Source organism: Marmota monax, unplaced genomic scaffold (genome assembly GCF_021218885.2).
Source record: "Marmota monax isolate L192 unplaced genomic scaffold, Marmota_monax_Labrador192_F-V1.1 WCK01_AAM20220418_F8-fsc00072, whole genome shotgun sequence".
Taxonomy (NCBI): Eukaryota; Metazoa; Chordata; class Mammalia; order Rodentia; family Sciuridae; genus Marmota; species Marmota monax.
This window is the reverse complement of record NW_026692356.1, coordinates 7,673,378-7,691,962: the sequence shown is the minus strand read 5'-3', so window position 1 is coordinate 7,691,962 and position 18,585 is coordinate 7,673,378. Positions and strand designations below refer to the sequence as shown.

Below are 18,585 nucleotides of genomic sequence, written 5' to 3'. Positions count from 1 at the left end.
ATATAAACTTTTCCATACATTTTTCTTTTTGTATTATTTCCTTGACATTTGTTTCCCATGTTAAAATAATGTGGTGACAATTTTAAAGTTCCTAGTTTATATTTTTACTGTATGACTCACCAGAACGATGGCACCAACTCCTAGTGCCACCTGGCAAGTCATGATCAGGGGCAGGAAGAATGGACACTTAGCTTTATGGAAGATACCTACCCTGAAGAGTGAGTCTTAGTATCTTATCACCTTGCTCAGTTTTTTATATGTAATAGGTATTCAGTATCAGAGAGGGGTAAATCATTAACTATGAATTCTCTGCCCAGAAACCATTGTGTTTCTCCTATTGCCTTTTTTTTTCTTCTCCTGCGTTAATTTAAGTGAAAGAATTTTGTTTTCAGAAACTTTTCACTTTAACTTTTCTCTCTGGATCTATCTCTTGGTATAGTTCCTAATTGGGTCCCTTAAATAAGACGGGAATTATCCTTAGGTTTCTCTGACTTTATCAATAGAAATCAGCAAAAGAAAAAAAAAAAAAAGTCTGACCCCAATCCTGACCCTGACTTGTCCCATGGCCCAGCAACTGCTTCTGGCTTTGCTGTTTGGATAACCTCTGGGTGTCTTTCCGCCCCCACAGATCAAGTTGGAGCTCCCAAACAAATATTTGTCCCGATTTTGAGCACAGTTAGAGAGCTTCCTTCTCTTTCTCCTTTTTTTTTGACAGGAACTGTGAGCCTCTGTTGTTCCTTTGAACTTGATTCAGGACGAAGCAGTAGAATTCTCTCCAGGCCATCTGCTCTGGAGAGCTTGGCAAAGCAGTCCGGCAAAATGAAAGGACTCACGTGCTTTCTCATCTGGTTATTTCTTTTGGAAACACAAGCCTTTGAGATCCCCATAAATGGACTTCCTGAAGTAAGTACATCTAGAGGACTCCTTGCTGCTGTTCTGAACGTAAATCATTGCAATTGCTATTCAATGACCTTGCTCTGTGTAGAAAGGAAACTTGTAGAACAATCATCAGAGTACACACATTTATCATGATAATTACTAGAATATGTATTTACCTCTTAAAGCATTAGCGGGTTTTGCATGAGAAATGAGTCAAGTTCAGTGGTCGGGCATCATTGTGTAGCAGTTATAGAGCAGAGCCGGTTGCTCCCTATCTAAAAAGGGCAAAAGATTGCTATGAAAATTCAACGTCATGTATAAGCTACCCGCCACAGTGCATGGACTAGCAAGTGTTAACAATTATTAGCTAATACTATTAAGAAATGTCATTATCACTGATTTCCCTAGGAGTCATTATCAAAGCACCATTGCTTTTTATACTAAGTGAACTATGATTTTTGTGTAAGGACTCTTTAAACTTTCCTATTAAAAGGGAATATGGAAAGTGAGCTGGCAAAGTGCAGGAATAATTCCCATGGAATTCAAGATCTTCACTTGGGACCCTTGGTCATCTCATGTAAGGAAAGTCTTGAACTGAATCTTTCTGAAATTCATGTAGGAGCTACTGTTATGCCAGAAAAGCAAAATGTGTTATGGGACTATCCTAGCAAATGCAGAGGTCTTGCTTGAAGAAGAATACAATAGCGTATTTGCAGGGGGAGAGAATTGCTCTGCTTAGAAATCATTACATTTTCTAACACTTTGAAAACCATTAAATGTGTTAGCAATCTCTAACTGAAGTCAAGACACCCAAATGCATTTGTGATTTTTCAGTCATTTCTAAAATTGGCTTTCCTTTCCTACCTACATTTTTAACTCAGGAAGATGAATTGATCACATCTGTCTAGCCCACCATGCTAAGGCCCCCAGGTCTACCCAAATACTCCCCCATGTACCCACCTAATCACTGGGTCACTTTGGCCACTACATGTCTGTCCCATCATCTCCACACAACAAATTTATAGATGTTAATTTCCTTTTACTGACCTCTGAGACTAAACAAGCAAACAAAATAGATTAGAAAAAAAAATTATGGTATAAAATAATGAGATGGTCCAGAGGCAGAGGAAAAGGAATATGAAATAATATTATGACTGCTCCAGCTGCCTCTATTGCTCTAGATATTTTTAGTAGAAATAAACATCCTGAATTCTTTTTTAAGTTTGCAGAATATGGTGATCTGGTGGAACTGGCTCCAGGAAAATTTCAATTTGTGCCAGAGAAACGGAGGTATCAGGTACAGTAAGCTTTACTTCCAAAGGGAAAATAGGAGAAAGAGCTCATGGGTGGAGAGGTGAAACAGGTATGATGGTGCCTCTTGCTAGATTTTCTCAAGATCTCACTTCTTAGTGAGTTTAGTGGTTTTGCACCTAGGTGGAAACACTGTCAAGGTTAAATAAAGTGAGACCTCCATATAGCTCTCCAGTGGCTGCCAGTCATAATGGTCCCCTTAGTTCCCTAAAGGATACATGGCTATGAATTTTCTTCAAAATTAAAGATTCTGGAATGATCTTATTGCCTTATAAGAAATGCCTCTTAGGAAGGACTTTCTTAATCCAGTGGTGACCCTTCTCACTGTGACCACACATTCTCCTTCCTCTGGTCACTCTGCCATGGGAAGCTGCTCAGAGAGCACCATGGAAGGAGAAATATCATGCTGGAGGCAGCCTAGATAAAATCCTCTAATTAATGGGGGTGAGCTCAGCAATGCTGGGAAGGGTTTGGCTTTTCCCACACAGAGCCCACTGCTAAGAAAGGAGGTCTTTATGGAAGCAGCACTAAGCTGACTGATGACTTAGTTTGTGTGGGTATCAATGTTTAATGTTTCTAAAATCCAGGTTTTTTATGGATCAATAATATTAAAACCCAATCAGCTAGACTTCATTTAGCCATGGGGGAGAAAATGTAATCATCAAACTTTCCATTCAAAAAATCTGAAAGAAAGCAATTGTTGACCTCACCGTGTCATATAGCACCTGCTAAAGCCTGGGTTCAACCCAAGTCAGGCAAGCTGAGCTTATATCCAAAACTTGTCTTATTTTTTAACCCATCAGGTATTAAATTTCCACCCATCAATCCTAAGCCATTCGCCTTTCAAAGGCAAGATGATTTCCATGACACGGGACGGTTACTCATGGGGAGAACCCCCTAGCTCTCAACTTCTGTTGAGAGCACAGAAGTTTCCAGGTGCCAGTCACTGTGTTTGGCTCCAGGGCTAATCATGGAGGAAGTACATCAAAGTCCCTGCTGGTATGTAGCTTAGTTTAAAAGGAGACAGAGCCTAGGAAACTGACCCCTCAAGTGAAATGGATAAGAGGTGGATGTTTTGAGTGTAGGAAAGCGCTCCTTGTAAAACACTTAGCTGACCTCATTGGGGGGGTGGGGGGGCGAGGTCAGAGAATTTCAAAGGAAATTCTGCCAAAGCTGAGATGGGAGAGATGGGTAGGACATACTATGGAGGTGGGGGGGGGGGCATTGCAGATGGAGGGGGACTGGCAGCAAGAGTGTTTATGACAGTGGGAACAGAGTGTCCAGAACTCCATGGCAGAATGGAGCACCCCAATCACCACTCAATTGAAGAAAAAGCAAACCAGACAGAGTAAAGAAAATCTATGCTGCCCAGGATAAGTCTGGCTGGACATTTTCACTTAAAAATATTCATTTTAGCATTAGGTCACAGAGGGGTGTGCCCGCAACCAAAAATGGCAGAGAAACTTGTTCAGAGAAACTCACCAGTGGGAAAAGAGTTTCCGAGAATATTTGAGATTCATGTCTCAGCTCTAATGAAGGAACTACAGCTTAGTACTGAAGAGAAATAAAAATGTTTTTGATGGGGAGACCCGTTTTGCCCTTGAGATAATAAATGTCATGCAGTTGAAGGATGATTGTCTAACTTCCTTCCACAGAGAAGCCTTTCTGGAGAATCCGGAGAAGTGATGGTAAGTTTTTCTTTGATTTTGTTATAAGTTGATGTGTGAATGATTTTCCTGTTAACCATTACCTGGAAATCAAGCCAGGTGTCTCCTTGGTCTTTGTCACTGAGAGTATTGACCTGAATTTTGAAATACCCCTTTGCCCAATTCTGTTTGTAAATCTTTCCAAAATTCTGCATTAGAGAGTCCCGTATTTGTAGACAGGACAGTTGCCACCAAGGAATGAAAGTGTTCTTTATTTTCTAAAGTTTCACCAAAAACATAAGTTTCATCCTACCATATGCATTTATTGCTACTTAACAGTTTTGATTTAAAACATGACATCTGACAGCTTTGGACAATAAAAGAGTGGCTATGGGAAGGAACTCTTAGACATGAAATGGCCCAGTTCCCTGAGACAGTCAAAGTACACCTCCGAGTGGCCAGAAAATGCCCAAAGTTTACATTGTGCTTCCTGCTCTGAGCTCACAGAAACTATGGGAAGACCACGTTGAAGGGGGAAGAAAAGCAAGGAAATTAGTCTGGATTTTATCTTCGCTTGAGATGAACTGGGTGTTAACTAGTTACAGGGTTTAATCTTGGACAATAAAGGTTGGGGGTCGAGACCTAGATCTGAAATAAATAACTTGTCTTGGAGTAAAAAGCAAAATATAATGTGTCACATACTGGCCATGTCCTTGCCAAGATTGCATTGACATACAGTGACTTTTACATCAGGGCTACCACAGATACATCCATTTATGGGTAGAAGGATGAGTATTGGACAATAATTGCATCAAAATTCCTTGTCCCGGATATTCTACTCACCACTCATACCCGACATTGTTCTCAGTTATTTATTGTTATCAAAGTTTTATTTGAGGGACAATATGAGAACTGACTAGGAAATTATAATAGATGATACCAAAAAAGACATGTAGCAAGCAACATGGGGGGCTGCTGCATGAGCCCTTTACCCCACAGCACCCCTGACTATACCCCACTCTGAAGGCACAGCCAGGACCCCCTTCCAACCCCATGATCCTGCCTCCTTTCACTAGCTGTGTTCCTGCATTTGAAGTTATTTCCTAGACTTTGTCAATCCAATTTTGCTCCCACAACCATTTTCTTACTTGGATTAAAAAAAAATTCATAAACTCAGAGAGCTAAACAGCATGGGAAAATATCTCAAAACAAAGGCCAACTTCTTGTGGGATGCTCTGAGAAGTTAGGAGACTGCTTAACAGTTATGAAGTTATATATTTACGAATGCTCTAGAATTGGTCATAACAAATAAAATATACTGCTGGTCATGGCGTATACCTAGTTCCATTCACAGTGATTTTACTATGATGCCTTCTTGACCATTTCAGGAGAATGTTGATCAAGTAACTCTTTATAGCTATAAAGTCCAGTCCACCATTACTTCTCGTATGGCCAATACCATCATTCAGAGCAAGCTGGTGAACAATTCCCCACAGCCTCAGAATGTCGTGTTTGATGTTCAGATTCCCAAAGGAGCCTTTATCTCCAACTTTACCATGTGAGTACTTCTGGGAAGAGACAGATATTGCATGGTTCAAAAGCCCTCCTAGTTAAAATGTACCTCTACTGGAGGTTTCCGCTTCCTGAGCTGTGGATCTGCTGGATGTTGAGAGTCCTTGTGGGGTGTATCTCAACAATTCGTTTCTGTCCAAAATATCAGAATTTGTGAAGGATTTGCTTTTCTTTCTAATGAATTAAAGCAAACTTCAAGTTATCACTGCGGCAATGACATCCACTTACTTGCATTTTAATATGCTTTCTTTGGAGGAGAAACACATATGGAGTTGTCCATACTTGTAGGAAACCACATATGAGTATGTGAGCCATAAATCAGTGTCATCTGCCATATGTGTCTCTATGAGGGGAAAAAAATAGTTGAGAACTGCTGATTAAATCCAATCATTTATTCGGTGCTAGAATTCCTCCATTATATCACTGACAAGTGGGTTATCTGGGCTTGACTTGACTCTTTCCTTAATGATAAACTCACCACTTCCCAAGGCAATCAACTCAATGGTTGACAGCTCTGTTATAATGATTTCTTATACTTAATTTAAATATTTTCCATTTTCTACCCAATGACTCTAAGGCTACACACATAGAATTTTTTAAAAATTCTCTACAAAATATATTTTGAAGTGCTCATGGGTGAAATGATATGCTGTCTGAGATTGGCTTCAAAATAATTGAGGTGGAAAGTGTGGGAGTATAGATGAATTAAGATTGGCAGGGTATTGATATTGGTGTAGCTGGGTGATGGTTTCATGGAGATGGATCATATATTTTCTCTCAATTTTTCATATATTTGAAAATTTCCAAAATTAAAACAATTTAAACTACACCAATATCTTCTAAAAAGGTAAGGCCAGTTACTCCCTTGGATATGACTTTCTATCCCCTCCCTGCACATTCAGATGACCAACCCCAGAGAATGCTCTCCCTGATCAGCTCCTCCTGTTCCCTCTGGAACAGACCTGCCTGTGGTCTATTTTCTCATTAAGACATTAGGTCACTTCTCATTTGCTTTGTCTTTCATAACCCAAGATTTAATCATTGATAATTGTGAATGAACAAAGGGTTCAATTAGCAAGTATTGTGGCTGTTAAAAACTGCAGATTCATGTTAATTGTATTTTCAAGAAAAAGAAAGTAGGTGGGAAAAAAAGAATTATGTGAATTGGTGCTCTTTGATGGTTGGCTTAAAAATTTACAACTTAATTTTTTTTAAGTCAGCCGTCCCTAGAAAGCAATGGGAAGGGGGAAGCTTTTGGTAGTGGTATTATATGACACCATGTCTAGAAATCACATTTAAAACTATTTAAATACATTCCTATGTTTAAACCACATAATCAGAACTCACTCTAGTTATCTCTTCTGTTTCCCTTCATTCTTTTTCTTTTCTTCTTCCTCTTCTCATCCCATAAAAGACAGAATTGTGAAATGTACATTTATTTTAATCCCCTCTGACCAAGGCTGAATTTATAAGACCTTGGAAAATAGCTGTTTCACCATCACTGTTTAAAATGAGCTCATAGTAGCCAAAACACATCTTCTGCCTTTTTATCAAGGGCCTGAATGGTCTACTCTGGGAGAGAGGTCTCTTCATCTTGAAGACCTCTCAGGGTTTTGAGCTTCACTGCAACTTGGTGGAAGAGCATTGGCCTAGACTTGTGGATTCTCATCTCACTTTGGTTCTGACTGGCTGTGTGACCTTGAGTATGCTCCTTGTCACCTTGGGTGTGATTTCTCCCATCTAAAGGGGAAGACCTACAAATGTGCTACTGGCACGTGGGGCAGAAAGTTCTTTAGCTGTGTCACACATTATGGGCTGTTTGGTGTTCTTGGTCTCCCCCAATAAATGCCAGAAGCACATTCCAGTCACCATAACAATCAGAAACTTTCCCACAAATTTCTAAATGCCTCCTTGGGAAAGAACTGACCATTTAAGTGCTCTAAAATTCCTATTTGCTCCTAAAATTCTGTAATTCTACTCCTCTAACCAACCATTACTTGGCAAGAATTAGGTACTAGCCAGCTAAAAAATGGGTAGAGACAGAGATGCAAATAGAAGGCAGAGATCCCCAAGGGAAATGTTAGAGAGACAAATACAAACTTTGTGAAGAATTTGCCTGTACCTTCCTCCATCTTTTTGTAGTCTTTTCCACCCCTTGCAAGAAAGCAGCTAGCGTTGCTATAACAAAGTACCATAGACTGAGTGGACTTAAACAACAAAAACTTACTTCTCATAGTTTTAGAGACAGCAAAATCTAAGATTCAAGGCAGTGGCAGATTCCGTGTCTAGAGAAGATTCACTTCCTGATTCATAGATGGCCATCTCTTTGCTATTCTCACATGGTGGAAAAGGGCAAGAGAGCTCTTGGGGTTTTCTTTTTATGAGGGCCCTAATCCTATTCATGAGGGCTTCACTCTTAGTATCTAATGATCTCTTAAAAGACCCACTGTTTAGCACCATCTTATTGGGAGGTAGGATCAACCTATGAATTTTGATGGGACCTAAATATTCCAGTTCATTGCAAACCCCCAGGATTTCCTAATTCTTAACTCCTGGAAGAATGATCTGACGAACCAAATGTATGTTGGATAATTAGCAATTTATCAGTCACCTCTCCTAGTCACATTTGTCATTCATTCCGAAGGCACACCCAAAGAGAGCAATACTTCATCAGGAGGATAAAATGTGGCTATGAAAAAGTTCAAACACAAACAATAGTACATGAAGGAAAAGCTTTAGGGTGGGTGTTAGCTAGGCCCTCACAAGATAAAGGGAGTCCCACCGACAGATGACTCAAATCTCTCTCTTCTTATTTCTTATAGATACAAAATGATCATTTCCCACATTCACTAAATCAACCTTAATAAATGGGTTGTTTGTTGTTTTTTAGTTTTGCTAAGACTACTACACTGATCAACCCATTGCCTCCTGTCATTTTCTAGGACTGTAGATGGCACGACGTTCACCAGTTCTATTAAGGAGAAAACTGTGGGCCGAGCTCTCTACTCACAGGCGAGAGCAAAGGGCAAGACGGCTGGACTAGTGAGGTGAGAACTGGGCCACGGTGCTTCCTCTCCCATCCCATTTCCCCAAGGCCAACCAGCCTCCAGAAAGGCACCAAATTAAACAGATGGAAACTCTAAAAGTTAGATGGTAAAATTAGGCAGCACAATTTCTATTTCCCTGCAGGCCTCTCTTCCACCTATAAGGTTTGGGAGATCTCACTTAGGTTGGGGGATCTCACTTAGGTTGTGCTTATATTGATTGTCTTATATGGATACTCTATAAATCAACACTGTTTTTTTTTTCTTTCTTAAGAGTGCAGAGAGGAACTATATACATACTATATTGGTGATCTTATTAACAAAACTTACTGGATGTACATAAGGAAAATTTTAGAATTGGTTTTAATGATTTTTTGCCTTATGTTTACAGCATAGAGCCTTTTATAGCATCAAGAACTAAGCTTAGATTCTGGGGATATTTTTTTTCCTCTGTAGTCTTACATAAGACACTGGTTATGCCAAATCACCTCAAAAAAGCAACCTTTCAAGCAAACAGCTCCAAAGGAATCTTCAATGTATCATTCTTTACACTGCATACCTCTCTGCCACATTGTTTTTGTCTTCATTTACTCTTCTTTGTTCCTAAATGTACCTCTAGTTGAAATTCTTTCATGTCACTCATGCATTTGCTTATTCAGAGAAAAAAAAATGCATCCAGTGTCAATTCTGTACCCAGCTCTGTTAGAAGCAGCAGCAACACAAAAACAGACACTGTCAGGCTTGTGGAAGAGACAGACAAGGAGAATGGCTATCCTGTGGATAATGGGCAATGCTGATGTAGGTGGGATTCTGAGTACCAAGCATGCAATTCTGTTTGGATGGTCCAGAAAATCTTCAGACACTGATGTTACAGCTGAGCCCAAACAGATACATGCAATTCAGCCAGGCAGAGAAAGGAGAGAAGAAATTTGAAGCACAGGGAACACATCCAGCTTCCCTGCAGGTTAATTCGTTCTTTGACTTCATGAATCACCTTGTCAGCTTTGCACATGGAGTACATCATCCATTCATTTATTCATCCCACATACTCGAGATTCAGCAGAGAACATAGAGCTCTCCTTCTAACCCATTCCTCAGATAAACATGGCCTCTTCCAGCATGTTCTGCCTCAAAGCTTTGCATTAGACCATGTTCGCCTTTTTCTTCCACTATCCAGTATCCCAAGCTGACTGCCTTCAGTACTTCCCTGGTCCTAAATGTGTTGATTATGCATAAGTTCATCTTGTTTATTTAGTAGTTTCATTTTTAAAAGCCATTCATTGTTACAGGGAATAGTGGTCCACTCCTATAATCCTGGTGATTCAGGAGGCTGAGGCAGGAGGATTGTAAATTTGAGGCTGGCTCAGCAACTTAGCACAACCCTGTCTCAAAATAAAATGGGATGGTGTAGCTCAACGGTAGAGCACTCCCCAATACCAAAAAGAGAGAGAGAGAGGGAGAAAAAGAGAGAAAAAAAGTCATTTGTTGTTAATCCTAATATTGGAATCACCCTTGCTGGATAATTCTGCTGTTTATTCTTTAAAACCATAAACACTTCAAGATCAATTATCACATAGAACTCAATATGTACAATGACTAAATACACAGCATGCCTTATACTGAAGGTATGTATCTGATTTGATGATGAATACCTTCAAAAATATAAGGAATCCCTAGAATAGGTCTTGAAATGCATTGTAGGAAATATTTGCTGTCTCTGGAGGCAACTAAACTTGAGTTTGAGTCTTGGAGCTACAGTTGACCAGCTGTGGGATCCTGAGTAGATTACCTATCTACATGAGCCTCACTTTTTATCATCTAAAAGAACTGCTATGTCAGAGATGAAATATGTCAAGTTCCTGGCACAGGCGAGGGTTATTTTTTGCAGACAAAATTCACATCAGAAGTTCTAGAAGCCACAGATCGGGGAGGAGAAGAAACAGAAATGCTTGGTAGGATTAAATTTATCCAGAAGTTGCACTTTTCTCTTTCATACCTATTTCATAAGCAACTGAGCAGGTCTGATCTCCCAGGACAAGACTAGATGCCCGCTGGCTAGATTCTGGGCCTCACAGTTCAATCATGTGCGTGATGACTTATGTTGGGGGCTTCTGCATTTAGGAGCAGAGCTGTTGATATGGAGAACTTCAAAATGGAAGTAAACGTCCTCCCTGGAGTCAAGGTGCAGTTTGAACTTCATTACCAAGAAGTGAAGTGGAGGAAGCTGGGGTCCTATGAGCACAGGCTTCATCTGCAGCCTGGACGACTGGCCAAACACCTGGAGGTGAGCGGGGCTCGTGGCAAGTGCCTTCTCTTATGGTGCCTATCCCTAACTTAAACTTTTGTCACTACTCTTGTGTTTGGTGCATTTGGCTCTGCAGTGCACTGTGGTGTGCCAAAAAGATTTGAGCTTGGAATCAGCCACACCACTGCCTTATAGATTTTGAAAGCAACTCAGCTGCTTTGTAGCTGTATTAGTTTTTTAGGGTGCTGTAACAAATCACCACAAATTGTGTGGCCTGAAACAACAGAAGTGTACTCTCTCCCACTCCTGGAAGACAGGAGTCTGAGATGAAGGTGTCAGCAGAGCTACACTCCCTCTGGAGGCTCTGGGGAAATTCTGCTCCTTGCTTCTTCTGGTGTTTGCAGCTGCTAACATTTCTTGACTTGTGACCTGTGGCCATGACACTCTTAATTTCTTCCCCAAGGTCACTTCACTTTCTCCTCTGGGCATCTCAAGTCTCCTTCTTTTTCTTATAAGAACACTTGTCATTGGGTTTAGGGCTCATCAGCTAGAACAAAATCATCTCGCCTCAAGATCCTGAACTTAATTGCATCCGTAAAATCCCATTTTTCAAATAAGCCATTCACAGGTTTCGGAGGTTTGAGGTAGCATATCTTTCATGGAGGCTTCCCTGAAACCCATACCATGATCTTCATGGTCAAGTTATCCTGAGTCTCCACTCTCTCATATTGAAAAAGGCTGATAGAACATACTTGCATTTCTTACAAGTGAGATGAACTTACAAAAGTAGGTGGAAATAATTGTTAAGTTAGATGAATTCATGGAAATAGGAGCTCAGTGAATGTTGTCTTCCCCTCTCACCCCAACACCATCATTTCAAGAGAGCCAGGCCTTTGGCATTGAATAATCCACTTGAACTTGACTTTGCTTTAAAAATGGAAATGCTCTTTTCTTTGCTTAATTCTCTGTGACATCATATGAACATTTTGTGTGAGAGGCAGTGACACAAGAGGAGACCTAGGAGAGTGCACAACACGTGTTTCCCCTTGACAGATGGGAAAGTGAAGCCAACAGGTTGCAAATTGCTCCTACACATAGCAGATAAAAAGCAAAGTGGTGGTGAAATTTTGATTCTAATTTGGAAATCTGCATATCTGATAAATAATATCCCCAGTTTGCTCTCAGCTCCCTATCAGGGCGAGTGACAATGACTTTGTGGGAATTCGAAGAAGATGCCTGTCCTCCAGGCAAAACAGCTGTATACCAGGGCATGTGGCTTGACATGTAGGCGCGAGGATGGCCTACCCAACTAAATGTGTGATTCTGATTATTTTCCAGTAGGGACAATAGATGTGTGCCCATCACTTATATTCTTTTACTCAATACTAAGAATCTCATAGAAATAGTATCAGGCAGCACTTACATCTGATAAGCACCATGCCACTAATGAGGCCATTGTTGAGATTGTTGGGTTTGGAGTTTTTTTTTTGTTTTTTGGTGTTTTTTTTTTTTTTTGAACAGGGGATTGAACTCAGGGGCACTCAATCACTGAGTCACATCCCCAGCCCTATTCTGTATTCTATTTAGAGACAGAATCTCACTGAGTTGTTTAGTGCCTTGCCATTGCTGAGGCTGGCTTTGAACTCGTGATCCTCCTGCCTCAGCCTCCTGAGCCACTGGGAATAACAGGCCTGTACCACCACGCCTGGAGAGATTGTTAATAATAAAAATTATATTAACAAACAACTATGTAAATGATATAAAAACACATGCCCTCTATAATATTTGGGGGAATATATTTAGACCTCTGCTGTCATTAAATCCTCACCACAATTTATGAGAGAAATATCATTACCCTTCATTTACACATGAGGAAACGGAGATTCAGATGAATAACTTGCCTAAGGTCATAGAGCTAAGAAAAAGTTAACTGCATTCTATGCTATAAATCCCAAAATTTAAGATTTTAAATTTGGTTCCATGCAGATAATGATTCTTAAAGCATATATCAAGTAGCACATAAACATTTCTTACATTTTTGGAATTTTTATTCACTCTTAAATTTTCTATGCTCTGAGGAATTCCTCCCTTTAAAGATGAGACAGACAGGGTTTGCTATATTAGAAAGAGTTAGGCAGAGGCAAGTTGACTGATTTCTGGCCCCTACTAAGCAGGCACTAACTAGATGTGGGATCTGGGCTGTAAGTTAATTTAACTTAGAATTCTCTGGCCTTTATTTTGTCATCTGTGACATGAGAGGGTTAGACTAGACAATATTTAAGGTACTTTCCAGCTCTAACATTCTATGGTGTTGTCCATTTCCCAAGAGATTTAATCTTATCCAGCGACAAGCTAAGGAGAAAACAAAGATGACAGACCTTCTTCTTGTCTTGATTCTAGAAGAGCTTTTGCAATCACCATCAGAAGGGCCACTTAACTGGAAACGCATTTCCCTCACAGAAATCAAAGAGGATAAGATCTTTTTTTAAAAACTCTCTTGGTGTATCAAATTTGGGGAATAGTTTTATTCCAACACTTGGTTCCTTAGAGAGAGACCAATAAATACGATGCGTGATTCAGGATCACCATGGGCTGGTCCTGACCTCTCAGCAGAACCAGTTGTAGGGCCTCAGACACGTACTCCCAAATGCTCAGTGGTCTAGTGGTCCTATTGGATTTTAGAGCTGTGTCTACATCAAGTGGGACACAGGCTTGCTAAGTATTTCTGCAATCCTAGGAGAAAGTCCTCCTTCCATTTCCCCATGGAAAGAGCCAGCCTTCTCCTGAGGGCTCCGTGCTCTATTATAGATAGAAACTTACGGAAGAATAAAGCAGAGGCCCCAGTTCTCTGCAACTTCCCTGGAATTTGCTCCCCCCTTTCCCCAGAGCCTCTCCATTATCTACCAGTGATGGCTACTCGGACTCTCCTGAGCCATCTGGTCCCCCTGATTCTGCTAGATGGCTCATGCCAACATGGAGAACCAGTTGATTTTTTTGGAGGCAATAAGCTAAGTTCACACTTTATTTGTAATAAGAAAGAAAATATTGAAACTGCTCACACTGTTTTCCATGACTTTAGGAAAGCAAAATTTTTTCCATGTTTTTATTGGTACAGTATAGTTGTACATAATACTTGTTTGTTGTTACATGTTCTTGCATGCACACAATATAACAAAATAATTTGGGCAGTGTCACTCACCAGTATTTCCCCTCTCCTTCCTCTTGGTTCATTTCCTCTACACATCTCCCTTGGGGTTTCATCACACAACCTTTTCCTTTTTCCTCTCTAATTTCCACACATGAGAAAAATCATATGACTCTTGACCTTCTGAGCTTGACTTATTTTGCTTAACATCATGGTCTTTGGTTCCATCCATTTTCCTGCAAATGACATAATTTCATTTTTCTCTATGACTGAATAAAACTGCATTGTGTATATATACCACACTTTCTTTATCCATTCAGCCATTGTTGGAAACCTAGACAGGTTGCATAGTTTGGTTATTGTGAATTGTGCTGCTATTAACATGGGTATGCATGTATCTCTTAGTATGATGACTTTAATTCTTCAGGATAAATACCAAGGGGTGGCATAACTAAGTCATCTGATGGTTTCAATCCTAGTCTTTATCAGAGCCTCTATATTGATTTCCATAATGGTTGTACTAATTTACAATCCCCCAAACAGTGTTCCTTTTTCTTCATATCCTCTCCTGCATATATTATTATTTTTAAAATTTTTTTAGTTGTAGATAGATAAAATACCTTTATTTTATTTATTTATTTTATGCAGTGCTGAGGATTGAACCTAGGGCCTCACATGTGCTAGACAAGTGCTCAAACACTGAGCCAAAACTCCAGCCCCCAGCATTTATTATTGTTCATATTCTTGTTGGTTACCACTCTGACAGGAGAGAGAGGAAATCTCAATGTAGTTTTGATTTGCATTTCCCTGAGTAGGAAAGCATATTTTAGAAAACATTTTTTTTTGAGAGAAAAAAGTAGACATGGTTCCAAAGTAAGGACTTCCAAAGGGAAGTAGTTCATTGCTTTTGCAAATGATTCCAAATGAGAAAGAGGTAGTAAGTAAAGCAATGTGCGTACCAGGCACTGCCTGAGGACTTCAGATCTCAATGGGTGTATATAAAAGATGGAGGCTGCTCATAAAAAAAAGAAAGAAAGAAAAGAAAAAGAAATAGAATGGTGTAACATGGGGCCTAAAGAATAATGCAGCAATGTTGATTGAAAGGTGGACTTGGGGCCAGGTGCAGTGAACACAGGTGTAATGCCAGCAACTGGGAGGCTGGGGCAGGAGCATTGGAAGTTCAAGGTCAGCTTCAGAAACTTTGCCAGACCCTGTCACAAAATAAAAAAATAAGAACTGAGGATGCATCTCAGTGGTAAGGCACCCCTAGGTTTAATCCCCAGTACTAAAAAAAAAAAAAATAGATGGAGCTGGGGCTGTTAGAAGTTAAGAAGTAGTATACAATGTGTTAAGAGCTCAGGCCCAGGGTTGGAAGCCTGGTTCTGCCACTTATCAGCTGCATCATTCTGAGTCTCTGTTTCTTCATATGTAAAATAAAAAATAATAATAACTAACAATAATAATATTGATGAGAGTGCAGTAAATCAACACATGTGAAGTGGTCTGCACCATGCTTAAAATATAATAAGCATTCTGGAAATACAGCTCTGGCTATGGTTTTGTCAAGAATCACCCAAAGTATTTCTCCCTGCTGAGCTCTTTCAAAGAAGAAGACAGAGAAGAAATCAAAAGGCCAAAGATACAGGGAAAATTGTCATTTTTAGACAAATCTATGGAGTAAGTGCAGACCAATTTAATAATAACTTTCCTTTTTCTCTGACAAAGTGAAGGTGCTATAAATAACAATAGTAGAATAGAATGAATAAAGGTAGATTGCTATGTTTTGTGTGAGTAAACCCAATACCTGAGGTTGGATACTTTATAAGCAAAGAGAGTTATTTGGGAGCTGCTGGTGTCTGGAGGCTCCAAACAACATGGTACCAGCATCCTGGCAAGGGTCCCTGGCTGCATCATGACATGTCAGGGAAACAGAAAGACAACCAGCTGTGTGCAGAGAGAGAAAGCACAGGTGTGACCTTGCTTCCTAACATCTCCTCCCAGCAACACCACAGACCAGCATGAATCCCTTCTGAGGCTCCCATCACCTAATCACCTTGCAGGAGGCCCCACCTCTTAAAGGTCCCACCACTTCAACACTGTCACACTTGGGACCAAGCTTCCAGCATGTGAACCTTGGGGGACACACTCAAACTACATCCGACTGTAGCAATGGGGAATCAGTCCTACGGGAATGAGGCATTTGAAAGCATACTGGGTTGCTAAAAAGGGGTAAAGCCTCCATATGAGATGAATCCCATCCCAGGAAACAGGGAGAACTTTCAGAAGTGATAATAGAACCAGCTTGGAAAACTTGCAGATTGCAAAAGAATCATACCATTCATTAGAAAATTTTACTTCTTGCTTAAAAATTCTTTAAAAACTTTTAATGCTGCAATTTCTTTCTCATCTTTAGGTGGACGTGTGGATTATCGAACCTCAGGGACTTAAATTTCTTCATGTTCCTGACACATTTGAAGGCCATTTCGATGGTGTTCCAGTCTTATCTAAAGGACACCAGAAGGTAACATAACCACTGCCTGTCGCCAGCCATCTAAGTTGCCACTAGTTCCTGGGTTCCATCCTCTTCCTGTGCTCTGGAGAACAAAAAGTGGTCTGGTGTTGGGCTTAGGGCACTATGTGAAGGAACAATGAGTCTAGAGGTTTCTTTCAAGTACATCAAACAAAACTCCCAATTGTTTCATTCCATTTTGACCAGTGACTGTCCTTTTCTAGGTCTCACTTCTCTAAAATCGTCTACTTGACCAGTAGCTAAACACAGTTTTGACCTAATATATGTTGGATTTTCATGAATTAGAGCCAGAAATGCCCAGCTTAATTCTTTCTCAATGGTCAATGATAAGCAACTACGAAGAGGTCAAACTCTTCTTCTAAGAACCTTCACAAACTCTTTCCAGAGCTGGTAGCCATCTTCTCCATGGTGGATGAGGGAAATTCCGTGAAGGTCTTTTTTAAAAGGCCAGAAACCTGGCAAACAGAACTATAGTCAGGCAGACACTCCCCCTTCCCACCCAAAGCCCTGGCTCTGTCCCTTCCACCTGTCGCAGGCCTACCGATGCTGGGTGCACTGTGGCCACTGGGCAACGCCCCTCATCTGTGTGCACAAGCAGGTGCAGCTGTCAAGCCCTCCCCTTGAAGGGGCTGGAGAAGAGACCGGGTTCTGATGTCACTGTTCCTTCCAGGCACATGTTTCCTTCAAGCCCACAGTAGCACAGCAAAGAAAATGCTCCAACTGTTCTGAGACCGCCGTGGATGGAGAGCTGGTGGTGATGTATGATGTGAACCGAGAAGAGAAGGCTGGCGAGCTCGAGGTGAGTGCAGACAGACTCCATGGGACTGCCAATCCCCAGTCAAGGAGCTCCTCGGCCCGTGGGTAGTTTCTAGCTATGAAGGCAAGTGTCGAGGCTGCAGAGAAGGGACTAAAATCTTATTTCTCTAAAATGCCATAAGCATTATCTTTTACTTAGTTTTTATTTGTTTCTTTAATCATTTAGTTATTTATTATTTGTCTTATTTTGTTTTTATGTCATTAGACTAAAGGTTCACTGCGCCTTTATTCGCCTGCTTTCTACTACTATAACAAAATACCTGAGATAATTAACTTTTAAAGAGCAAAGCATTGTTTTGGCTCATGATTTTGAAGGGTCTAGTCCATGATCAAGCAGACCCATTGCTTTTAGACCTCTGGTGGGGGGTGTGTGTGTAAGCAAACAGCAGTGTACACAGTAGAGCAAACTGTTCACCTCATGGCCAGAAAACAAAAGAGTGGAGAGGGAGGGACCAGGTTCTCACAATCCTCTTGGAGAGTACACTCTCTGTGACCTAAGGATTTCCCATATGACCCTACCTCGTAAAGGTTCACAGAAACACCCAGTAGAGCCACCTTAAGGGACAAGCCTTTAACACATGGCTGTTTGGGGATACTTCTCATATTTAAATCATAGCAGGTGTCATGCCCTAGTCCAGGAAGACTATGTTCAAGCCTCCTATAAAAATAATAGAAAATTACAAAGTGGGTATTTTGGATACCTCCCAAGACTTGCAATTAGATGATCAAAGATTATGGGTGAGGAGGAAAGCATGATCAAAGCCCAGAGAAAGATCTGGAGCTAATTGTGAATTCTAGGGACCATATTTATCTTGAGATTCCTTGAAAATTTTCCCTTCCCCTTTTGTCACATCTTAGATGTGTGTCTCTATTTCTCTTGTGCTAAAGTAAGAACTCCTAGAGCATATAAAAAAAGTCTGTGAGTCTCTCTCTAGTGGGAAGGTAGAGAAATATACTGGCAACCATAGCCACATACCCTGTAGCTGGGGACCATGCAACCAGATGTCAAGGGATAGAGAATTGGGCAAGACAGTCATCAGAAGACAAAGAAGGTTGGCAAGAATCTTGTTGCCTCCCACTAACTTCAAGAAAAATCCAAATTCTCTGAAGTGGCACATGAAGGTGCTCCGTGACCTGTCCTGCTGACTCTCCACCTAATTTCTTGGATTCCTGCAGCTATGGCCCTGTCTTGCTGGACCACTAATGGAGCCCCAAGTGCGTCATGCTCGGTCCATCACTGTCTGGAATTCTTCTCCCCACTTTCCACCCCAACCCAGCCCAACTCCCACAACGCAGGGCTAATTCCAGCCTCATCCCAGGTCTCAGTATACATGCCAACTCTTTGGAAAAGCCTCCCCGGTCTGAGTCTCAGAGCCCTTTACTTTCCTAGTCGTGGC

General features: G+C 40.8%; 1 protein-coding gene across 1 annotated transcript in view; it reads left to right on the top strand.

Annotated features, from left to right (window-relative positions):
- Positions 1-676: 676 nt before the first annotated feature.
- Positions 677-18,585, top strand: part of Itih2 (inter-alpha-trypsin inhibitor heavy chain 2) — a 34,729-nt gene continuing 16,820 nt past the window's right edge. Inside the window, exons 1-8 of the mRNA XM_046442361.2 lie at positions 677-903; positions 2,102-2,176; positions 3,846-3,878; positions 5,225-5,394; positions 8,351-8,455; positions 10,574-10,736; positions 16,256-16,363; positions 17,043-17,171. Of these exons, the coding sequence (XP_046298317.1) occupies positions 820-903; positions 2,102-2,176; positions 3,846-3,878; positions 5,225-5,394; positions 8,351-8,455; positions 10,574-10,736; positions 16,256-16,363; positions 17,043-17,171 (867 nt within the window). The 5' untranslated portion in view covers positions 677-819. The remainder of the gene's footprint in view (positions 904-2,101; positions 2,177-3,845; positions 3,879-5,224; positions 5,395-8,350; positions 8,456-10,573; positions 10,737-16,255; positions 16,364-17,042; positions 17,172-18,585) is intronic.